Source organism: Vulpes lagopus, chromosome 10, assembly GCF_018345385.1.
Source record: "Vulpes lagopus strain Blue_001 chromosome 10, ASM1834538v1, whole genome shotgun sequence".
In the NCBI taxonomy this organism is placed as follows: Eukaryota; Metazoa; Chordata; class Mammalia; order Carnivora; family Canidae; genus Vulpes; species Vulpes lagopus.
The window spans coordinates 40,850,480-40,876,107 of NC_054833.1; the positions used below are offsets into that span (position 1 = coordinate 40,850,480).

General features: G+C 39.6%; 1 protein-coding gene and 1 non-coding gene across 3 annotated transcripts in view; both read right to left on the bottom strand.

The window, feature by feature from the left end:
- The window catches only part of CBL (Cbl proto-oncogene), a 79,342-nt gene that overhangs the window by 8,552 nt on the left and 45,162 nt on the right, over nucleotides 1-25,628 (bottom strand). For both annotated transcript variants that reach the window (XM_041770225.1, XM_041770224.1), the window contains 13 exons: nucleotides 23,517-23,663; nucleotides 20,464-20,620; nucleotides 19,561-19,682; nucleotides 19,089-19,226; nucleotides 17,088-17,175; nucleotides 16,616-16,747; nucleotides 16,210-16,413; nucleotides 12,082-12,213; nucleotides 11,569-11,949; nucleotides 9,404-9,498; nucleotides 2,300-2,440; nucleotides 1,837-1,937; nucleotides 944-1,126 (listed from right to left, as the gene is read on the bottom strand). In XM_041770225.1, coding sequence (XP_041626159.1) covers nucleotides 944-1,126; nucleotides 1,837-1,937; nucleotides 2,300-2,440; nucleotides 9,404-9,498; nucleotides 11,569-11,949; nucleotides 12,082-12,213; nucleotides 16,210-16,413; nucleotides 16,616-16,747; nucleotides 17,088-17,175; nucleotides 19,089-19,226; nucleotides 19,561-19,682; nucleotides 20,464-20,620; nucleotides 23,517-23,663 — 2,021 coding nt within the window. The remainder of the gene's footprint in view (nucleotides 1-943; nucleotides 1,127-1,836; nucleotides 1,938-2,299; nucleotides 2,441-9,403; nucleotides 9,499-11,568; nucleotides 11,950-12,081; nucleotides 12,214-16,209; nucleotides 16,414-16,615; nucleotides 16,748-17,087; nucleotides 17,176-19,088; nucleotides 19,227-19,560; nucleotides 19,683-20,463; nucleotides 20,621-23,516; nucleotides 23,664-25,628) is intronic.
- On the bottom strand, nucleotides 10,156-10,285 carry LOC121501076. The gene has a single exon (XR_005990514.1). It is a non-coding gene; the product is annotated as a small nucleolar RNA SNORA19 (small nucleolar RNA).

Sequence of the window (25,628 nt, forward strand, 5' to 3'; positions counted from 1 at the left end):
CAGTAGCACTGCTGCCCCAAGCATGGACACATGCACCCACATTATGCTTTACACACTTTGTGACAAGTTTTCACGCACATTAGTGCCTGAATAGATCAATTATTTCTTTTTGAGAGAGAGAGAGAGACCATGCACAAGCAGGGGCAGGGAGGAGGCAGATCAAGAGGGAGAAGCAGACTCCCCACTGAGCAGGAAGCACCACTGGGGAGGGGGGGGCTCAATCCCTGGACCCTGAGATCATGACCTGAGCCATCCAGGTGCCCCATGCCTCGATTATTTAAAATAACTTTTCTGAGAGGGTCAGAGAAGACACTCAATTTCTACCTTTTACAAATAAGGACAACAGAAAGAAGCCTAAGTTGCAGCGGAGAAGCATGAAACGAGGCTGGGTGGGTGGAGATCACAGCCTGTCTCGGCAACTGGATGCTGTCTTTTTCACCAGCTGTCCTGAGCACGGTCTTCAGTTTCCAAAGTGACAGCAACTCTGGCTGCTGCCCTCCCAGGCAGCCACAGGTGCAAGGGCAACCCCTGACAGTCAAGGTCCAAATGTAGGCTGGCTCCAAGCCCACTTGGTGTGCCTTCCAGAGCCACCATGCCCTTCTTGCAATGGAACAGGGCCCAGAAGTCAGAAACATGTGCTCTTGAACCATCCAGCTTCGTTACCAGTGTCATGATAGACACTCAGAAGAACCAGTAGTCCTACCTACTATCAGCCAGGAGGAACCAGGGTGTGTGATGAACACCCTCATTTCTACATCTGCCAGAATCCTAAAGAACTTGACTACAGTTTAACATCCTAATCAGGACCTGGGACCAACTTCCCTCCCATTTAGACTAAAATCTGGCGACAAAAGCGCTGTCACCAGGTCATCACTTCTGCTGCAGCGCAAACCAGGAGCCATACAGCAATTCAGTGCCAACCCAAGCTGGTCTGGAGACTCACTTGTGGTGGGATCGCCTTCCAGAGACAACCAGCCAAAGGAGGAACTAGCATTGGAGATGTCTGAGAGAGTCCGGCGGGCCAGCACTGCTGGCATGGGCGGCTTAGGGACATCATACCCGTCCTCCTCATTTTCTGATTCCTCAGGGCCGGTGCTGATGTGGGCTGCAGCCAGACTCCCTTCACCTAGAGAAAAGTGTGTGCTATTATCTTCTTCTCACACACCCTGTCTGCTAACACAGCTCACCGACAGGCATCCATTCATTCCCGCATGTATGGCATCAAAGTTACTGACTGCCTACCACAGGCCAACCACCACATGAGGCCCTGTGGGTAGAGATAAAGGAACAGAGAAAACGTCGTCTGCACCAACCCTGCAGTTCTGCTTTCCTAAGCACAGCAAAAACTACCCTTGCCAACACTGATAGCCGCTGACACCAAAGACTCAGTGCCATTTTACAGTATTCATTCACACGTCTATCGGCATTTCACCTCAGAGGATCAGCCAAAGAGCCTGTGTGTGTGCTGCCTTCTTGAACTTTCCATCTGGGAAGCTGGTTGATATGGGAATGGAGTATTCACCACCCACACATAAAAGAATTTCATCAATGCTAAAAAGCAAAGGAACTAAAAGGGAGCTGCCAGCACTGCGGGCCCAGGCCCTACAATCCAAATGTTTCTAAGGCCCTGGAAGTATGAAAAAGCACATAAGGGAACTAGCTGTGGGAACAGGAAACAAAAGGAGGGTTTTACTGCCCATGGATCAAAGATATTGTGCAAAGGAAATCATTTAAAAGAAGTTTCTGCTTAGATCAAGCTGTCTCAAGCAGTCAAATATTACAGGCTCACTCCCATGGCACAGCCAGGACTCTCCAGGTGGCAGAATGGCTACTCACCAAAGGTACTGCTCTCTGTGACAGATGGTGTCGCTTGGGACTGAATATTATACATTGCTTCATATGTGCAGCTATCGATCTGCTGGTCACAATCACATGCTCTGAACCAGAAGGAAAGGACAAAATGATCTTCAGAAATAGAACTCTGTTACCTGCAAACTTATGAAGACTCAACTATTCTTAACTATTTAGATCCAGAGTCTATCAAGATAACACATTTGCCAGGGTCACTAATAAATGTCCCAAGATTGACTCTAATAATGCATAAGAGAGATGTATTTTTGAAGTTGACTTCGACAGTGAGAAAGTGTAAGTGCTTCTAGCTGCAAGAGGCCAAACATTATGGGCTCCATACATCTGCTTCCATTCTGCTTTAACTCTGGCTGGAAGACACTACATAGACAGCAACCAAGCAGGTGAGTGGTGTCACCTGAATTCCCAGATGGGATTATTGTGAACCTACCGTGAACTCTGGGTTGTCTCCAAAGGCCGTTTCCCATCTGGCTTTGGAAGCCCTAGAGGTCTAGAGGAGGGGGTCATATACTCTGTGTCCTCCTCACCTTCACACTGCTCCCCAGGGGGCAGCTTTGGCACAGGAAGAGGCCTGCAAAATAAAGAATAAAAGAAAATGAAAACAATTTAACAAGCTGCAAAATGTGCAAGGATGAAAGGAGTACCTTTGACGCAGGCCATGACTCAAATCTGACAGAGCAAAACAAATGCCACCTAGGGAACTATATTACTCCTCCTCGCCAAGAAACGTAATTATTACAAAAGGCACTCAAAGACTTTGACTTTCAGCTGACCACAGATGCAGCTATGTTGCGTACGATGGCTTACACAAGGACAGTACTTGATACTGAAGAGCCACAGTCCCCAAATAAGTTGAAGTCCCAGTCCAAGGGCTGGCTTGCCAGTTTTTCTCTTGCTGGGCATGAAATGAGAAGCTGCAGTGGCTTTCTGACAATATGCTAGGAGCCTATACCAAATCCCAATTCTACAATCTACCTACTGTTTCAAAGAATATACAGCTTGTCAAAAGCTTTCTCGTATGTTATCTCCTAGCATAAACAGCTTTTCTCATTTTATGTAAAAAAAATCTGACATAAGGAGACCAAGAGCCTTGGTAAGTTGGCATTAATTCTGAGACTAGACCTCCATCTTCTGACTCCTGCTTCAGGGATCTTGCCATTAATACCCGAAGCTCTCACCCAGAAACTTCTGAACCAAAATTTCTGCTACCCACTCCTTAAAAGACAAAAGACAAAATCAAAATTAACAAGAAAAAAAAATCACAAATTGAGAAACATGCACATGAGTGTAAGCCCCCGTGCGCGCGTGCACATGCACTCACAACTATTGGTAATGTGAGTTAAAGAGGGTATCTCCTCCCTTCCTCTTTAGACTTCTTCCGCACATCCTAAACAGTCTATAACTATACTGGATTTCTGTGTTTACTCAATGTTATTTTTCCCAATTATAAAAGCAATAGCTGATTATAAGACACGTAAATGCTAAAGAAACCTAACACAGTCCCTATAATCTAACTTGAGATTTTTTTTCTCATGTCTACATATTACTTCATTTGTGGGTTTCATGCTAAAGTTCTGAGGTGGAAATGTATTAGTATCTACAGCTTGCTGTGAAATGTGTCCAGAAAGACAGACTGATGGATGGACAGTACAGATAGAGGGGCACCTGGCTGGATGAGTCATGAAGCATGCAACTCTTGATCTCAGAATTGTAGGTCTGAACCCAACACTGGGTACAGAGATTATTTAAAAAAAAAAAGAAAAAAAAAGTATAGATGTGATAAAACAAGGATAAGAAAATGCTAATGGAACCCAGTGGGGAGTATATGGATGCTCACTGTACAAATCTGTCACCCTGATTCTATGCTGGAAACTTTTCATAACACACTGTTCAAGGGAAAAACCTATAATGATTAAGAAAAAATATCAACTATTGGTAAAAATATATGGAAATGGGTACTTTCTTATATAGTTTTAGAAGAAATTATTACTTTTCTAGAGTGTAATTCAGCAAAAATATTTTTCCAAATATGTAAACCCTTGGATGCCAAAATTCCATTTCTAAGAATTTTCCCTAAGGAAATAATCAAGAATATTCACTATAGCATTATTTATGATACTGAAAATATAGGTGACAACCTGTCAAATAATAATGTACTGAATAAAGGAACTTCTTTTCTTTTTTCTTTTCTTTCTTTCTTTTCTTTCTTTCTTTTTAAAGATTTTATTTATTTATTCATGAGAAACACAGAGAGAGAGAAAGAGAGAGAGGCAGAGACACAGACAGAGGGAGAAGCAAGCTCCATGCAGGGAGCCTGATGGGGGACTTGATCCCAGAACTCCAGGATCACACCCTGAGTGTGAAGGCAGACGCTCAACTGCCAAGCCACCCAGACGTCCCAATAAAGGAGCCTTTTAAAAAAAGGTATGAGAGGGCAGCCCAGCTGGCTCAGCAGTTTAGTGCCGCCTTCAGCCCAGGGCCTGATCCTGGAGACCCAGTATCGAGTCCCGTGTCGGGCTTCCTACATGGAGCCTGCTTCTTCCTCTGTGTCTCTGCCCCTGCCCCTCTCTCTCTCTGTCTCTCATGAATAAATTAAAAAAATTAAAATCTTAAAAAAAAAATCAAGAAAGATCTCAAATCAACCTAACTTTTCAACTTAAGCAACTGAACCAACTAAACCCCAGGTTAGCAGAAGAAAGGAAGCAATGAAAACTAGAGCAGAAGTAAATAAAGAAAAAAAAAAAAAAACAGAAATATCAATGAAACCAAAAGTTGGTTCTTCAGAAAGGTCAACAGAACCGACAAACTTTACCTAGATAGACTAAGAAAAGAGAGAAGACTCTAATTACTAAAACTCAGAAACTAAAGTGGAGACATTACTACGGATTCTATAGAAATAAAAAGGTTTTAAAGAGAGTACTATGGATATTATATACCAGAAAAAATGTATAACTGAGATGAAGTGGACAAATTCCTAGAAAAAAATACTTATCAAGACTAAAACACAAAAAACTGAAAATCTGAATAGACTTATAGGAGATTGATCCTATAATCAAAAATTTGCCAACAAAGAAAAACCATGTACCTGACAGCTTCACTGGTGAATGCTGCCAAACATTTAATAAAAAACAAATACCAATTCTTTTCAAATAGCTCCAAAAGCTTGCAGAGGGAACACTTCCTAACTCATTCTGAGAATGGCACAGTCATGAAACAAGGCCAGACAAGGACACTAAAAGAAAATAACAGACCAATATCCCTTATGAACACTTATGCAAAAGTTCACCAGCAAAATACCAGAAAAAAAAATTCAGCAGTATATAGGTATATATATAGTATATATATATATCAGTGGGATTTATACCTGGAATGCAAGGATGGCTCAATATAAAAAACTAACATATAGATTAATATAAATATAGCACATTAACACACAATCATCTCACTTGGTGCAGAAAAGCATTTGACAAAATTTAACACCCTTTTATGACAAAAACACTCAACTAAAATAGGAATGAAAGTACCTAAACATAACAAAAGCCATCTATGAAACACCTATAGCAAGCAAGCATCATACTCAATGGTCAAAGACTGAAAGCTTTTCCTGAAGGATCAGTAACAAGGCAAGGATGTCTACTTCCATCATTCCTACTCAAGACAGTACTGGAATTTCTAGCCAGATTAGGCAAGAAAAAGAAATAAACGTCATCCATATCAGAAAAGAAGAAAAATTATGTTTGCAGATGATATCTCATATGTAGAAAAGCCTAAAGATGCCACAAAAAAAGGGTGTCAGAACTAAAAGATGAATTCTGCAAGTAAAAGGATACTAAGTTCAACACACACAAAAGTCACCTTTCTATACAGAATGAACAATAGGGAAAGGAAATTTAAACAATTCCAACTGCAACAGAATCATAAAGAATACTTAGGCATTAACTAAAGTGGTGAAAGACTTATGCAATAAAAACTATAAAACACTACTGATAGGGGCACCTGGGTGGCAGGGCTGGTTAAGCATCTGCCTTTCGCTCAAGTCTTGATCCCATGGTCCTGGGACTGAGCCCCACATGGGGCTCCCTGCTCAGCAGGGAGTCTGCTTCTTCCTCTCCCTCTGCCTCTCCCCCAGCTTGTACTCCCTCTCAAATAAATAAAATCTTTTTAAAAAATGGGCGGGGAGATGTCAAAACTATTCAATGGGAAAGAACAGTCTTTTCAACAATGGTGAGGGGAAAACTGGGTATCTACATGTAAAAGAATGAAACTAGACCCTTACCTAACGCTACATGCCTGGGTGGTTCAGTCAGTTAAGCATCTGACTCTTGATTTCAGCTCAGGTCAAAATCTCAGGGTTGTGAGATTGAGTCCTGCATCAGGCTCTGCACTGGGCATGGAGCCTGCTTAATTAAGATTCTCTTTCTCTCTCTTTCCCCCTCTGGCCCTCCCCACCTCTTCCTCTCTCCAAAAACAAAACGAAACAAAACAAAAAAGCCAAAACCCAAAACTAATCAAGGAGCTACATGTAAGACTAAAAATCTTAAGACAAGCTGTAAGACAAAAGTTTCATGACACTGGATTTGGCAACAATTTCTTGGATATGGTACCAAAGGCACACGTAACAAAGAAAAAAAAAATAGACAACTTCAGGGCAGCCCGGGTGGCTCAGCAGTTTAGCACCGCCTTCAGCCCAGGGTGTGATCCTGGAGACCTGGGATGGAGTCCCACATTGGGCTCCCTGCATAGAGCCTGCTTGTCTCCTCTGCCTGTATCTCTGCCTCTCTCTCTCTCCCTCTGTATCTCTCATGAATAAGTAAATAAAATAAAATTAAAAAATAGACTTCATAAAAAATTTTTATTTACTTTTTACACATTTTATTTTTAAGTAACCTCTACACCCAACATGGGGCATGAACTCATAACCAGGAGACCAAGAGTCATAGGCTCTACCAACTGACCCAACCAGACGCCCCAGCTTCTATAACTTTTTAAATTTTATGCATCAAAAAAAACTACTCAGAGTAAAATGGCAGCCCACAAAGCACATACCTGACAAAGGATTAACATCCAAAATATACAAAGAAATTCTAAAACCCTAAAACAGAAGAACAATCTGATTTAAAAATGGGCAAATGAAAAAAAAATGGGCAAATGCCTCAGACAATTTTCCAGAGTAGATATGTGAATGACCGATAAACACATCAAAAGATACTCAACAGGGGATCCCTGGGTGGCTCAGCGGTTTGGTGCCTGCCTTTGGCCCAGGGCGCGATCCTGGAGTCCTGGATCCAGTCCCACATCGGGCTCCCAGCATGGGGCCTGTTTCTCCCTCCTCCCGTGTCTCTGCCTCTCTCTCTCTCTCTATCATAAATAAATAAATCTTAAAAAAAAAAAAAAAAGAAAAGATACTCAACATCACTAATCATCAGGGAAATGCAAATCAAAATTACAATGAGACACTATCTCAAACCCATTAGGATGACTACTACCAAACCCCTAAAATAACAAATGTTTGGGGGTGGGGCATAGGTGGCTCACGTTAAACACTGGACTGTTGGTGGGGATTTAAAATGGTACAGCTACTATGGGAAACAGTATGATGATGTCTCAAAAAATTAAAAATAGAATTACTGTAAGATCCAGTAATACTACTTTTTTTTTTTTTTTTAAAGATTTTATTTATTCATTTGACAGAGAGAGCGAACACAAGCAGAGAGAGTGGCAAGTAGAGGCAGGGAGAAGCAGGCTTCCCACAGAGCAGGGAGCCCAATGCAGAACTCGATCCCAGAACCCTGGGATCAGGAACTGAGCCGAAGGCAGGCATTTAACCAACCAAGCCACAGATGCCCCAGGAATACTACTTCTGAGTATATATTCAAAAGAATTGAAAGTAGGGCCCTGAAGAGAATTTGTTCACCCACATTCAATAGCAGCATCACGCAAGAGCTAAAATGTGAAAGCAATCCAAGTGTCCACCCACGGATGAACGGATAAGCAAAATGTGGTACGGTAGTCACCCTTAATCTGCAATTTTATTTTCTGTGGTTTTACTTACCCACAGTCAATCGTGGTCTAGAAGCAGATGACCCTCATTCTGATGTATTATCAGAAGGTCAATAGTAGCCTAACACACTATGTCACAACTCCTATGTCATTCCCCTCACTTCATCGCATCACACAGGCATTTTATCATCTCACATCACCACAAGAAAAATAAGTACAGTACCGTATTCTGAGAAAGACCACATTCACACAACTTTTATTATAATAAATTGTTATAACTGTCTTATTTTTAGTTATTGTTGTTAATCTCTTCCTATGACTAACTTATAAATTAAAACTTTACCATGTATGTATGTATATACAGAAAATAACTTAGGATACACATAAGGGTTCAGTACTATCCTTGGTTTCAGGCATTCAGATCTTGAAAGGTATCCTGTGCAAATAAGGGGGGGTGCTACTCTATATACATACGCTGGAATATTATTCAGCTTTCAAGAGGAAGGAAATTCTGCAATATTCTACAATATGGATGAGAACATTAAGTGAATTAAAACAGTCACAAAGGGATCCCTGGGTGGCGCAGCGGTTTGGCGCCTGCCTTTGGCCCAGGGCGTGATCCTGGAGACCCAGGATCGAATCCCACATCAAGCTCCCGGTGCATGGAGCCTGCTTCTCCCTCTGCCTATGTCTCTGACTCTCTCTCTCTCTCTCTCTGTGACTATCATAAATAAATAAAAATTTTTAAAAAATTTTAAAAAAATAAAAATAAAAAAATAAAATAAAATAAAACAGTCACAAAAAGACACTCTATGATTTCGCTTATAGGCAGTATTTAGAGCAGTTAAAATCCTGAAGACAAGTAATGATGGCTGCCAGGGGCGGGGCAGGATGAGGAGCTACTGTTTAATAGGTCCAGAGTTTCAGTTTTACAAGATGAAGAGCTATGAGCATGGATGGTGGTGATGGTTGCATAATGTCAATATATTTAGTACTACTAAACCGTATGGCATATATGTATATTTTTAGAGAGGGACAGAGAGAGGGGTAGGGGTAGGGGTAGAATCCCAAGCAGGCACCAAGCCCAGCGTGGAGCCCCACAAGGGGCTGGATCTCATGACCCTGAGATCATGACCTGAGCTGAAATCAAGAGTTGGACGCTTGCTTAAGTAACTGAGCTACCCAGGCACCCAAGATGGCGTATTTTATGTGTATTTTACCACACACACATAAAGCAGATACCTAAGAATTAAAAATTGTAAAGAAAAGATTTTTTTTTTTACAAAAGTCAACGAAACAAAAGCTGCTTCTTTGAGAAGATTAATAAAATTGTTAAGCCCATCAAGGCTGATCTATGTACATGCACAGAGAAAACAAAGAATTAGATCAAAACAGAAAATCTCATTTTAAACCAATACAAACATGGATCAGTTTTTATTTTCTTCTCTATACTCTGGGTTTTCTAATTTCTGTGAGCAACCTGTTTAACAGTACCAACTCTATCTACCATATGAAACAAAGCTGTAGTACTTACCTGGCAGCCAGAGAATAAATGGCATTGGCAGATGCAGAAGGTTTGATTTTGGGGTGCTCACACTCAGAACTTGCTAGTGGGCTGTTATTCACATTCTGGAAAGAAAAGTGGGAAAGAAGAACCTTCTTAACATAGCTCAGTATCTCTTCTTACTTCTCTGATTCAAAATTAACAAGAACAGTAATACAAACACAGGCCTTACTCCCAATGCCACACTTAGGGGTTATGACATATGACCAAAAGTGGAGCTGCTTTCAGGCTCTGAAAAGGTTTAAATGTAAGGGTTACGAAGACAGAGATCTAAAAAGAGCCAAAGAAATGGTTTTTTTTGTTTGTTTGTTTTAATTCTATAAGACTTACCTCTCTCTATAGTGAGGTCATCAGGAAGCTCGACCTAATTTATTCTCACGAATCAGAAGGCCTATCACTTAATGCCACTTATATGTAAGTTACCACCCCCCTTTTTTTGTAACCAAGACATATGCACTTCATCTAAGAGTCACACCAAATTCAACCTAACTGCTCACAAGCTGTTCTTTTTTTTTTTTTTTTAAAGATTTTATTTATTTATTCATGAGAAACACAGAGACAGAGAGAGGCAGAGACATAGGCAGAGACATAGGCAGAGGGAGAGGCAGGCTCCTTGCAGGGAGCCCGATTTGGGACTCCATCCTGGAACTTCAGGATCACACCAAGCCGAAGGCAGATGCTTAACTGCTGAGCCACCCAGGTGTCCCCTATTCTCCCCCTTTTTCTGTTTGAAGGGGGCTGGCAGTATTACTATTTCGTTATACTGCTAATTAACCTTTAACTATTTCTCCTGCACGTAAGAAATAACACTGCTCACATACGCAAGAGAAAGCAGGTCAACAAAATGTGCACTGGAGCATTCTCCCTCACACTAACTTAGCGCCAGCTATATAAGCCCCTTTTTCCATCCTTCCTCATACTCTCCCAAACTGACCTGTTTCCCCTTCACTCTGGAATGGTCTCCCTGAGAATCAGCATGGCTTGAGTTCACCACTGCTCCATATCTTTGCTCAGAATGGTATTCCATTCCTCCATATGCCCCCCCATTTCCAACTCCAACTGTCCCCACACCCCTTTATCCCTAATTTTCTCCATAGCACTCATCAGCATCCAATTCCCTTTGTTTTATTAACTTACCATGCTTATTTTTTTTACTCCACTAGAAGGTAAACTTTGTGAGGGTAGAATTTTCTTTGGAGCACATAAACGAACCAACAAAAGAACAAATATACCTCCCCACTCCCAGGTCTGGACCCTTATCTCATGCTTATACAATGAACTACCACACTTTTTTCAACCTACTGTCTTAGCAATCCATTTTGCATACTACTACGAGATTTATCTCTGTAAACCATCATTTTGCTCATGTCACTCCATTAATTTAAAACCTTGAAATGCTTCTTGTTTCCTACAAAATTCAAATTTTATTGACCCTGATGGGATTTTCAGGGTCCTCTGATCTAGTACTAATACCCCTTTCTACTTTTTCCCCTCCTCTCATACATAAAACTTCTGCTTCATTCAAATTAAACTACTTCTAGGGATCCCTGGGTGGCACAGCAGTTTGGCACCTGCCTCTGGCCCAGGGCGCAATCCTGGGGACCCAGGATCGAGTCCCACGTCGGGCTCCCGGTGCATGGAGCCTGCTTCTCCCTCTGCCTGTGTCTCTGCCTCTCTCTCTCTCTCTCTCTGTGACTATCATAAATAAATAAAAATTTAAAAAAAATTAAACTACTTCTAGTTCCACGATACACCTCAAGCATCTGTGTCAGTGTGCTTCTGACCTTAACATTATTCTCTTCGAAAGAACACGTCAAATTCAGATGCCATTCATTCTATAAAGCTCTCATGATTGCTCTATTTGGAAATAATCTCTCCTTTCTCTAAAACTTAAATGTTTCCTATCTATAGTACTCATCTATACTACATGAATCCAGCCATAAATACAAATATATGCACGCACACTTATAGCGATATTTACAAATATGCCTTATTTGCCCTATTAATATACTTCTTGAGGGATTATGTTTTATTGTCTCTGAATCCTGCACAAAACCTATCACAAAATTCTGACCCATTAAATGCCATTCACAAATATTTGTTAATAGGTTAAAAATGTCAAAATCAGGACTCACCATGGAAGTATCCACACTGAATGTGCCTCCAAGCCTAGGCACATCTGTTCTGGGTTCCATTTGTGAAGGCAATGAAAATGGAAGTGAGTGCCTGTTGGTTAATTCTCTACCAGAGGTCCAGGGATCACTAGAGTTTGGAGCAACCACTGGTACTTTGGGGATTGGCCGAGGCAGCCATGATTCCCCGAGACGGCTAGAGGGAACAGGCGGCAGTTTGTCCCTGGATGGACAGTCGCCCGGTGTACAAGGCAAGGGACGTCTCTGAGGCCGGGTATCTGTTCCAACAGAATATGGTCGGTCTGGAGGGGGTGGTGGTGGAAGATCTCGAAGTGTGGGGGGTATTGGTAATGGTTTGTCCTTATGAAGAGAGCCAGAAGCTACCTGTGGAAGCATGAGGAAAGCAAATCAATCAAAACCCACTAATTAAAAAAAACCCATAACTAAAAACGAAAAACAAAAGACCCCACTAAGGCACAACCAAGAATCAGGAAACTGTAGAAATGGATGTCTTACCTTAGAAGCAGTTCCAAGACCAGAAGCACTAGAAGGAACAGACACTCGCTGTTGTAGGAGGTCAAGACGTGGTGGTACCGGGGGCAGGGGAGCCTGTGGGGCCATCGAGAATGGAGAAGGAGGCCGTTCCACCTGATATAAAATACAGTTTTATAGTAAGTGATTCTTGTTAGAGAGAGGAGCGTCTTTCAACTCTTCCTAAAGCTGCAGACAGCAAGTGCTATATGAACCCTGACTGTAAACTGCCAATGGATCAGACCTCCTGAATTCTTTGTGTCACCATAAGAGGGCACTCTCAATCACAGAAATACCATGCAGATGCAAGCTACAGGCAAGTATCTAGAAATGGCTGTGCTATAAAAAGCTTCCTAGCTTACAACTGAAAACAAATATTACAATTTTCTACCTCCTCATCTTCAGAGAAAGAAAAAAATCTTTTCAAGATTAAAAATAGAAACTCGTCTAACAAAAAAGCAGCAGACATTAACCTCTCAACAAATCATGTGGGAAAATAATGTTTAAGGCATGGAACAATGAAAGAGATCAAAGATGAAAAATTCTCCGTGAGTTATTATGATAGAAGAAAAAATAGACATTTAAGAGGTAAAGAATCAACACTATCACTAAAAAGTATCTCGAGTCCTTCTGAAGAAATGTTATTTCAATTCAGTAATTTAAAGGGATTAATATTTCCTATCAATTTGTGTTCTTAAAAAATGAGGTGCCAAATTAGGTGAATACATGTATTACCTGTATTATACATGCAATACATATATAACCTTCTCCCATTTCCATGCCTGTAGCAGGGTGATGAATGGTTGATAACCTTGTCCAAGCAAGCTATCAAGAGACATGCATAATTCATACAAAATGCTGCTTGGCATTTGCATTCTATACTAGAGAGCAATACAGATGGAATATATAGGCAAATACATATTACGAATAAATAACCATAGTGGGGAGATATGGTGTAGGAAGGAGATAATCCTTTTCTACAACACCTGAAGTAAACAGATGACTAATGCTGATGAGACAAGAGAAAAGTGGTTTAAGTGTATGGTGTGAAAGGTGGGTTTTAAGAACCCACAAATCTGAGTGGGGCACACAGAGGAGCTGAAGGCGTCAGAGGCAGGGAGCCAAGGTTTCTGCCAGCCTTCTAGCAAGTCTTTTACACTTACCAAAAAATCCATATGCGTTTGTCATTTGGATTTTGTAATAAGTAGATTCACTGTGTTAAAAACAAATTGAAATAAAACAGCAACAAAAAGCCCCAAACAACAGCTACCTAGAATGTGACAAAACAGGCACTCCCCTAGTCTCATATGCCCTTAGGAGTGATTTTACAACAAAAAATTTGGGATAAATTTTAGTTATCTACTCAAAAGTTAGTTTAAAAAAACATTTTATTCACACAAAGAATAATAAACACCCACACAGTACCTCCCATGCAGCTAAGAAATGCAGTAGCACTGTCTGTGAAATTCCCATGTGTCCCTCCCCTAATTATACCCTTTCCTCCATCAAAGAGTTCAAATGTACATTCACTTTCATCCAGCAATTCCACTGCTAGGAATTTACCCTACAGACTTGAAAAGCATTTCCTGTCTGTATAAGTCTAGAAACAATATGAAAGTCCATTAAGAGACTAAATAAAATACAGACTAGACAAATGACAGCACAAAATACACAAAGCTGTTTTTTCTCTATTTAAATTTTTACAGTGTACGTTTATTACTTTTATTTAAAGGAGTAAATTTAAGATCATTCATACAGATTAGCTACGTAAAAGAGTTCATTTTCTTCTTTTAAGTCCTACAGCATTTAGAGTGTATACCCAACAACTTAAAATAATGTATGCTGCCTGCCGGCGTTAAATAGTTTCACCTGTATGCATGTTCTCTTCTCAAATACAACTACTAGCTCCTTGCAGGCCTTGTCTCAGGTTTCTTATTCCACTCAATAGTTACAGCACTCAATTCAGAGCCACTTACCCAGCATAATGAACACCTTGCAAAAATAGTTTTATTGTAAAACATTCAAATATCCCATAAAATTCAAGTCCTCTAAACTTGTACCCTCAGAAATTAAATTACACCAATTTAGTTGGTAGTCAATTTTTCTCCCTATGCATGTTAAAAAAATTTTATAACCAATCTTTTATTGAAATAAGGTGAAGTATGCCATTATTTTTTAAATTTAGTACTCATTAGACAGCTTTCTGCTTAAGAATACAAATGGAACTCATTCTGCAGAGCATACCATCATGTGGACCACAGTAGGCAGAATGATTCCCTATCCTCCAGTCCAAAGATTTCATTCACACCCCAAAACTCAGAAACTGTGACTATGTCATTTTACTTGGTAAAAGGAATTTCGTTGATGTGAGTAGGGGTACAGATTTTGAGATGGTGGATTTACCATGGGCTACCTGGACATATCCAATCTAATCCTTAAAAGGAGAGAACCTCATGAGAGATAAGGCTGAAGGAGGAAGAAAGGAGTCCAGGAGCGTAAGAGTAGGGCTGACCACTAACTAGAAGCTGGGAATACTATGAGCTGACAGCCAACAAGGACCCGGGGACCTTAATCCTACAACTGGCAAAGATCTAAACTCTGCCAAATCCAAATGAAAAAGAAAATGCATCTTCCCCTAGAGCCTACAGAAAGAACTACAGACCTGATGACACCCTAAATTTAGCTTGATGGCACATATGTTGGACTTCTAACCTTCAAAACTGTAACAGAATAAATTTGTATTTTTTTTAAGCTGCTAAACTTGTAGTAACTTACATGGCAGCAACAGAATACAAACATACAGACGTATCAAAATTTCTTACTGCTGCACGTGTGAGTTGATTCTAATTTTTCATTATTCCAAATAATGTTGTAAGAACAACAGCATCCACTTCTTTGTGCACTTACCCAAGTATTTCTTCAGGATAAATCCTAAGAATTCGAATAGCTAGTTCAAACTGTGACCATAACAAATTTTGATGGATGTCAAATTGTCCTTTCAAAAGATGGGCTATTTTGTACCCACATCAACAGTGAATGTGATGCCTGTTTCTCCACAATTATTATTCATTTATAAAATCTCATGAAAAGTATAATTTAAATTTCAAATAAATACATTCATGAAAAATCACTTATCTTCTTATTTAGTTTTCCTAATATTCCAGGAGCTACCAATAAATTTTCATGAGTGAACAGACAGGAATCATGTAAAGAACATAAAACTGGGGCAGCCCAAGTGGCTCAGAAGTTTAGCGCCGCCTTCAGCCTAGGGTGTGATCCTGGAGACCCGGGATCGAGTCCCACATCAGGCTCCCTGCATGGAGCCTGCTTCTCCCTCTGCCTGTGTGTCTGCCTCTCTCTCTCTCATGAATAAATAAATAAAATCTTTAAAAAAAAAAAAAAAAAAAAGAACCTTTTGTTTGCCCTGTACTGGCTAAAATCTTCAAGGACTGCATTACTTCCAATTGGTGAATAGACCCCAGTTTTACCCTCCCCACTGATGTTACAGAATTTGACCCCATCCTTTCTTAGGCTGTATGTTTCCTCTCTTTACTGTGGCCTTTCCAGTTTGTTTAGCTTCTATGTGGTCCCTCCTACCATCCTCCGGCCACTTTGGTCACCGTATCTTTGGTTACTAACGGTGCCCCTCCTCTCCACAATCTCATTTTCCAGGTAGGATATTAGACCAGAACACCAGATTCTATTCACAGCAGCACAGTAGGGCCCCACTGTCTTAACCCCTCTCATTCTCTCCAATGAAATGAGTAAAGCCCAATCCTAAGACACAGACAAAAGCATCGGCCTTGAAGCTGGAATGTCTGGCTGCAGCTACGTGATTTTCAACAAATTCCTTAAACTTGCCATGCCCTCTTTTCTTCATCTGCTAAAGGAGAATAAGGGTACCTACTCTTGGGTTATTGGAGTATATACAAATACAGGATTATAGGACTCAAAATAAGGTATGTACTTAGCATGGCATCTCTCACACAACAAATGTTCAGTAAGTGTTAACTGCTATTATTCCTTGTGGTTTGGGTGTCATTCGAGTGCTCTATTCCTTTAGAACAAAACCCACAATGAAAAACTTGCCACTCTCTTAACCTGCAGTCTTACCTTGGCACCAGCCAGTTCCTTCATCATAAAGAGAGAATCATCAGCTCGTTCATCGTCATCATCTTCATAATTTGGGGAGGGAGCTCCCTCAGCTCCTTGCCTCAGTAGGCTGCCACTTCCTCGAGGGTCAAACGGATCTACCACAATGGGCTCAGTACCTTTAATTTCACATCGGCAGAAAGGGCAGCCCTGGCCTTCTGATTCCTGCAGAGCAAACAGTAGATAGTAACAGACACATCTGAAAGTACTGGCCAATATTTGTCCACTAGGAAATACATTTCCTGAAGATGAAAAAAGAAATTAGAAGCTTAAAAACTCCCCCACAGACCAGACCATCCTTTCTCTCTGTAAAGGATACATAATCCCCAATTCTGATTAAAAGCTGAAAGATGGTTTGGATCCATACCTGCCAGGACGTAAGACAGGATGTGCACATGAGGTGTCCACAGGGCTCAATTTTCACATCCTTATCGTTCTCGGCACATATTTTACACAGTTGGAAGGTGGAGCCCATCTCACAGTATAATTCATATTGTTCCTTGTATTAAAAAAAATTGAAGAGATTATTCAGTCCACTGCAGGTATTGGTGAATGAACAAATGATTACAACCCTAAGTGTGAACACCAGGAAGGCTAAGTTTTGCTTGCATGGAAGTGCCAAACAGTGGCCAATATTCTCTCATTAAAACAGAAAGCACTCAGTCTTGGTCCTACTTTAAGTTCTTTAGAGAAACCACATAAACATAAATTCACTAATCCAGTCAATGGTTTAAAACTTATGGGTTCCAATCACTTCGTACAATTCTACTGCCAGTCGTATAAAGTACATACAAAAGCTTGCCTCTAGAGACATGGTTGTGATGTAAAACAAAGTTCACCTGGGTCACTTTGATGTGGTCTTGGGGAGTTGGTTCACATAGGCCTGTCAGGTCAGGATTCTGATTCCGTCCATCTGGAAACAAATAGCTGTAAAAAGAGTAACCAGCCTTGGGATCTTACTAAAGCCGGTTTATAATTGCCTGCTAATACAGATAAGTACTATCTAGGAATTCTCTCATATAAAAGGGCATCTTTGGGGGTGCCCAGGGAGCTCAGTCGGTTAAGCATCCAACTCTTGATTTCAGCTAAGGTCATGATCTCAGAGTTGTGAGATTGAGCCTTGCATCACTGGCTTCACATGCAGTATGGAGGTTACTTCAAATTCTTTCCCTCTCTGTCCCTCCCACTGCTCATGCACTCTCACTCAAATAATAGGCAACTTTGCATTAAGTCAAAGATAAATCTTACTAACACTTCAAAATAACACAAAACAGTTCCAAGAAGATATTCTCCAAACACCGATACTCTTTTCTCTAGGCCACAATGCCACAGGCTCTATCTTTAATCTCAACAGCTGACAAACTTTTTATATAAAGAGCCAAATATTTTAATTTTAGGCTCTGTGTTTTTTCTTTAATAACACTTTAAAAAGGAAATCCTGGAGCACCTGGGTGGCAGTGGTTGAGCGTCTGTCTTTGGCTCAGGATGTGATCCCAGGATTCTGGGATCGGGTCCCACATGGGGCTCCCCACAGGAAGCTTGCTTCTCCCTCTGCCTATGTCTCTGCCTCTGTGTGTATCTCATGAATAAATAAAATCTTTAAAATAAATCTAAATAAATTAATGAATTAAATAAAAAGGAAAGCCTATACTAGGTCCAGGTTGTACCACAACAACTAGCCTGCGGGCCATAGTTTGCCAATCCCTACTTTAATCTATGGATAGACACAAATTATTAATTTATCTTATTTTTAAATTTTATTTTAAGTAGGCTCCACATCCAGCATGGAGCCTGACATAGGGCTTAATCTCACTATCAGATCAAGACCTGAGCCGAAGTCAAGAGCTGGACAATTAACCAACTGAGCCACCTAAGTACCTCAAATTCTTTTCTTTTTTTTTTTTAAGATTTTATTTATTTACTCATGAGAGACAGAGGCAGAGACATAGGCAGAGGGAAAAGCAGGCTCCCTGCAGGAAGCCGGATGTGGGACTCGATCCCAGTACTCCAGAATCACGCCCCAAGCCAAAGGCAGATGCTCAACCACTGAGCCACCCAGGCATCTCCTTCAAATTCTTATTAAACACCATTTGTTTTTGACCAATGACTTAAAATACCCTGAGATACCAATTTAAAGAAATGTAACAAGAAGCCCCTGAGATCATCTACTAGGAAGCCTGTGGTGCTGACGTTTAGGGAAACACCCCCTTCAGCTCCAATGCTGCTATAGAAGATGAAGGATAATGGAAAACGGACTTTCCTCATTGCTTCAAAACACAAGTAGCTTTCTGACAGCTGGTCAACTGCTAGTATTTTTAGTGTTTACCAAGTGATACTCAATTTGAGTTCCCAAAGGAATAACAATTCTGGAATAAATAACCTAGTCATGAATATCAGCATACACTACAAAAACCCGAAGCCTAAAGAAATAGTGCCAAACCAAAACACTTAGGGCAGATGAAGGCCACTGAGCCTGCTGTTATTAGAACATCTAATCACTCTAATGTGGGCTATTTAAGTAACTGCTAACATTTTCTGCTAATTGGCATATTTTTGAATACAGATTTGAAAATAAGTTAACATCTGGAAAAGGAGAAAGACACCATTTACTCATGGTAATAACTAAAGCACCAGAGAAAAATCATCTCACTCGAAGAATCCTTTTTTTTTAAATAACAACAAAAGTCCTACAGAACCTGAAGGTCAAAATAATACAACCTGTTAATATGTTTCTTGTATCTTCAACTGTGAAGACACCTGGAATCAAGTCACTGATGATTCAGTTTTATAACAACCCCCATATTTCTAGAGTCCAGCAAGTAGCAAACACAGATACTCACAAGCCTTCCCTGAAGCCGTCAATCAGGGCTTGGAAGAGAGGTTTATTGTGAGGGATCGTCTGGAGGATGTTCCCATCAGCAGTGACATACCCAATAGCCCACTGTCCCAAACGAGTGCAGCTCAACCGGAAAATGTAACTGAGAACAGAGATGAACATAACCTCTTATATGCTTATATTAGAGGAGTTAAGGCAAGACAGAGGCAAAAAAATCAAACAGACCATCAATAATAGATTCTACAATGACTCTAGACCAAAAGCAAAAAACACATAAGCTTAATTCTTAAGTGGCTTGAAAGCATTTATCAAATCATAAGATCTGAATAAGTTAATTCCTCTGGTAAAGAGACATCAATCCTAGTGCCAGCAACGTGGCCACTGGAGACCTAATCCAAGATCATGTATCCTCCATCCTGGCAGAGGTCACAAAAGAATAACATTTAGAAAAAAACTCTCTGATTCATGGCACTGACCTGCCAGGTTTGTGAATGAACTTCTGGAGCCGAGCTTTCACTTCATCATATGTCAGAAAAGCCATGTAACCAGGATGAGTTACAGCAAGACTGTTCCAGTTCCTGAGCAAAGAGGACCAGGGCTAAGGGAACAAGAGCTCAATCAGACTACATGTCTCAAGGCATCCCGCCATCCTCAGAGCAATGAAGAACAGAAGGAAAACAATCTCGATTCTCCATTTATTGTCACTTTGAGGGAAATATGTTTGAGAGGTAAGAACTTAGAAAAGCTAATAAGAAACAATTAAACGCTTAAAGAAATTTCATTACAAAATGAGATTCAAGACATTTTAAAGCACTTCTAACCAACAGCAGTGAGGTTAAACAACACCAAACAGGTAAGACAAACAGCAGGGCATACATGTACAACTAAGAAGTTGCCGATAAAGGTTTGTGCAAGTTGGCACACACACATTACCTTTACAGAAAGATATAAATGAATTCTTTCTGAAACATCAATGCCTGTCAATAATAAGTCAAGAATTTCAATGCAAAAAAAAAAAAAAAAACAAAGAATTTCAATTCAATAGAAAAAGTTGAAAACATACATAAACGTCCAACAACAGGAAACTAACTATATAGATCATATTAAGCGCATTTTCTGGACATTCTACAATGATGCACAAGAAGAATATTCACTAACAAAGATAGATTATAAATGTGAGGGGAGGGAAGCAGATCATATAGTTATTATTTTCACCAATAAATAGATAAAATTGGACCTGTGAGGGGTTTTTTGCTTATAATCTCCAGTGACTAAAAGTACTTTAATATAATATGCCAACTCCCCAATGTTATTTCATAAAGAGTTCTCTCTTCAGAAAAGTAGCAAGTGATTTAGCCAACTCTTTTTTAGTATCCTACCTGAAAGAGTCGTGTGAAGATGTCAAATTCAAAAACAGAAATATAATCATTGCAGGTCAGATCAATAGTGGATTTCAGAGCCATGGCCTCGAGCCCAGAACTGATGGGATGCACTTCATGAAGGGCCTGGCGGAAACTCTTCCAAGGGACGATTGTCCTGGGTGGGGGGCAGGCGTGGGAGGGAAGGCACAGAGTGAGATACAGACAATTCTGAGCATTGCGAGAGTAACCAAGAAAAAAAAGCCACATTATAGTCTCATATCGGGATCCCTGGGTGGCTCAGAAGTTTAGCACCTGCCTTTGGCCTAGGGCGTGATCCTGGAGTTCTGGGATCGAGTCCCACGTTGGCCTCCCTGCATGGAGCCTGCTTCTCCCTCTCCCTATGTCTCTTGTCTCTGTCTCTCATGAATAAATAAATAAATAAAATCTTAAAAAAAAAAAAAGGTCTCATATCAATTTCAATTCTCTTAACAAAGCCAAGCTGTATTTTGGATTGAGAACAGAAAGAGAGTAAATGATGTATTTCTTAACTTTCCAATGAGTAAATTAGGAACAGAGAAATCTTTTCCCACTATTCTTTGGCAATGTGTCGCAAAGTAATCCCCTTTCTCATCTTTCTTCACACATTTGTTCCCTATAGAGGAACATGGCAAGAAAGAGGTGATTATTACTCTTTTTATATAATAAACGTAATCTGTGGCCAAGCCTTCACCAGCTGAAAAGCTTACGTTTAAACTAACTTTTTAGGGCGCCTGGGTGGCTCAGTAATTGAGCATCTGCCTGTGGCTCAGGTCTCAATCCTGGGGTCCTGGGATCGAGTCCCACATCGGGCTCCCCTCGGGGAGCCTGCTTCTCCCTCTGCCTATGTCTCTCCCTCTCTCTCTGTGTGTCTCTCATGAATAAATAAAATCTTTTTTTTTTTTTAATTAACTTTTTAAAAGCATGTAAAACATTCTGAGTTCTTTGAAGAAGTCAAAACGTCAAAACAGGAGGAAATAGGCTTAAGGCGCAGGAAGAACCTAGTTCTGATAGGGACAATCTAGTTCTGATAGGGAGGAGGAATAAATTATTAACATAAGAGTGATTAAGCCCCAGATAAGGCCAGCGCAAGATACTATGGGATTTCTCTTTCTCAAGATCTTTAAATACAAGCTCACTGCCTCTGAAAAGTTTACATACTCATTGCCTAAAAATTAAGAGCTCAAGTGGCATTCCGAACTCTTTTCTAATGAAGTTATTAAGTTAAAAGGAAGAAAGTTAAATTTATTCCCATCCTCTTTAGGTTTTTAAATCACTAATTATTCTATATTTTACATTTAAACATATTTTTAAAAAGAAGGCATTTAAAGGGCAATTTACATTAAGATCTGTATATTCAACCAAAAAGTTGTATTGCTATTTTTACCATTCCTTTTTTTTGTATATTTTTTTTTACTGAATTTTGATTTGACAACATATAACACCCAGTGCTCATCCCGTCAGATCCAAAATATCAAGAGGATAGACAAGAACATTTATATTTATACTTAACAGCATAAACTCAATTCATAAATCTATGTAATTTAAAACTTCCATATGTCAGAAAATATAACAAAGTGGAAAAACTAGCCATACACTACGATAAGGTATGTGTAACGTAGGCAACTAATAGATGATGAGTATCTCACAACAGGATAAAGACAAGTAACTCAGTAGGAAAATGGGCAAAATTAGGAACAGGACCCAGCAGGTCAGAATACGAATTCCAATTGGTCACAATTGTGAAAAGGTACTCAATCTCCTTTGTCATCAGGAATATAAAGCAAAATATGATACCCACTTCACACTACCAGTGATAGCCAGATTGTGGAGCTACTGGGATCTAAACTGGTATGACCACTCTGGAAAGCAATTAGGCAATATTTGGCAAAGCTGAGGACATGAAACCCCCTGATTCAGCTATTTCGTTCCTAGGCATGTAACTGTGAAGAAACTCTTGCATATGAAGACAACTATAATTTTGTTCAAGTGGCACCATTTGTGAGCACCAATAATGTAAAACCAAAACATCAATTAACAGAAGAATAGATGGGGAAAGACAAATAGTCAAAGAGCATGTGTTTCAATTGAACCTGCAAAGCTTTCTTTAAACACACACATACACACACACACACACACACACACACACGGGGAACTAGGTAGAGTAGTGCCCCTTATCTGCAAGGGATATTTTGCAAAACCCTCAGTGGACACCTGAAAAGGCAGATAGTACCAAACCCTGTATATACTATGGTTTTTCCTATACACACACCCCTAGGATAAAGCTTAATTTATAAATTAGGTACGGTAAGAGATTAACAGCAGTAACTAATAAAACAATTAAAACAATATACTGTTAATGAAAGTTATGTGAATGCAGGCTTTGTCTCTCACAGTATCTTTCTGTACTGCACATGCCCTTCTTGTGATGATGTGAGATAAGATGCCTATGTGACGAGATGAAGTGAGGGGAATGACACAGGCATTACAACCTAAGTGTCAGGGCCACTACAGACCTTCTGATAATACATCAGAAGGATCATCTGCTTCTGGACCACAGGTGACCTCAGGTAACTGAAACCATGGACAGACAAACTGCAGATGAGGGGGAGGCCTACTGTACACACATATTCATTATTTTTCTCTATGCTTTCCCATGATTTCATTAATTAAAAAAATAAACAGGGGTGCCTGGCAGCTCACTTGGTAGACCATGCAACTCTTGATCCTGGGGTTGTGATTTCAAGCCCCACATTGGGGTTAGAGTTTACTTTGAAAAAAAAAAAAGTTAAATATTAGATAAAAGATTTAAAAAAAATAAACAGAAGGCCATAACATAGGCTTTGGTTCTTTATATTTCAAATTCATTATTTTGAGGGGCCCCTGGGCAACTCACTGGGCTAAGCATCTGACTCGGTCTCAGCTCAGGTCTTGATCTCAAGGTTAGGAGTTCAAGCCCTGCACTGGGTTCCACACTGGGCTTGGAGCCTACTTCAAAAAAATACACAAACCAAATTCATTATTTTGAGACTTACTTTTCCCCAAAAGCTTTCCTCCAAAATTCTGCAGCATCTGCTTTAGTAATCCGAAATGTGTCTCCTTGAAAGAGTCCACTTGGAAAGATTCCTTTTAGTTCTGCCAGCATATGGCTGAAGATCAGGGACAATTTGGTTAGGTTTCGCCTACAAAGGATCAGAAGTGCAAGAATTCAATGAACACATAAAATTAATTTTAGATGTACTGAATTCACCCTATTAGGAGTGTAATTAACATGAACATATATTTACAAAGAACCTCTTCAAATAAACTTTCTGGAAAATATTCCGAGATATATATATAAAACTAGGAAAGGAGAGAGGAAGGGATGTGCTTTTGATACTATTAATTACCCTGTGATATTATCTTTGTTCAAAAAAAGGGCTTCAGAAACTGGTTTTGGTCTAACATCACATAAAAAAAATGCAGATTTAACAGAGGGAAGACTTGAATTCACTAGGTCCACTCCTATTCCCTCCATTCAAAACAATGTATAGTAAACAGGAAAACTTTAACAGTAATATGTTTTAAGGCTTTTAATCTCAGATTAATCAGGCCTAATGCTTCTGAGTATTAACATGAACAGATCTACTTTTTGAGGATGACATATAAGACTCAACAAATAAGAGTACAAACGTGTACGTTGACATAACCATTCACTTACAAAAGAAAGGAAATGTTAAAAAAGCAAAAAAAAAAAAAAATAAAAATAAAAATAAAAAAAAATAAAAAAAAAAAAAAAGCAAAATATACTGGGGTGCCTGGGTGGCTCATTGGTTAAGCATCTGCCTCTGGCTCAGGTTATGATCCCAGGCTTTTGGGATGGAGCCTTAAGTCCCTGCTCAGCAGGGAGCCTGCTTCTCCCTCTCCCCTGCCCTTCCTTCCAGCTTTCTCCCCTTTCCCCTTCCAGCTCGAGCTCACACTCTCTCTAATAAATAAAATCTTTAAAAAAAAAAGCGCAAAATATATTATTTCCGCTTTGCATAAGCTATTCTGGATTTTAAAGCTAATTGTAATATTTTTCCAAATTAAAAAATAATTTAAATTATAATTCTCAATCTGAATATCCAGACCTAACAAGTACTTTCACTTAAATCAGACCTTAAAAAGAGGGTTTTTTACCAAAACAACTCTTCCCATACCAAAACTGAAAGGCTATATATTCAAACCCTGTGACAATTTCTACCTAAGCACATATGCTGCTATGCTTTAACAATTAGCAAGCTTCATTCTGATAACCTCATAAAGATTCCACATAGAATAATGTAGTTATCGAATCACTATGTTGTACACTTGAAATTAATGTAATATTGTGTGTCAACTGTAATACAATGAAAAAAAAAATGCCACACAGTACCAACTTAACACATCAGATGAAGTCTCTTTTAGGTATATTCTTTAATCAAGTTATCTTTCTTATCTTTAATGTGTTGTCACACAGAGCAAAATACAGACAGATGCTTCAGATATGGTTATATGCCAAACCAGCTACCAACTATACTTACTTTCCCCTTCATTAATCATTAATATTTATGTTTTCAAGTCTATTCTTCTCTTAAGTGGATTATAAAATTTCAAGTCAATTCATGATCAAATTCTAAAAATTCTCTTTCACGGAAATATTCTTTTCTTTTTTAGGTTATACAGGAGAGTCACTATCTGTCTCATCTTTGTCTTTCCTATATAAAATGTTGCACCAAAGTAACCAAGTCTTTCTAGCCCTGACTCTTGTGCAAAATGCTACTGAAATTTTTCCAGTCAGCTTTCAACAAATCACCTTCAGTTTTTTAAGATTTGTCTTCTTGCACTTTAGCAAGTTGCTCTTTCTAGTTTCCTGTTTTCGGAAAGCACCTACAAAAGTGATATTCTTTGAAGACAGTCTAAAGCGATTCATATGCTAAGTAGATCAAGTGTGAGATAGAAAAAAAAAGTGTGAGATAGAAGACAAGCACTTACCAATCCCTAAGCTCCCTTAACCATTGTCCTCCTCCTCCTCGTACTTTGAGATCCTTCAATTATTGCTTGTTAGAACTTTTACTATTTTATCCAAGAGGAAACAAAAAAAGGAAAGACCACGAATATATCACAGAAGGGGGCACCTCACTGCTCAG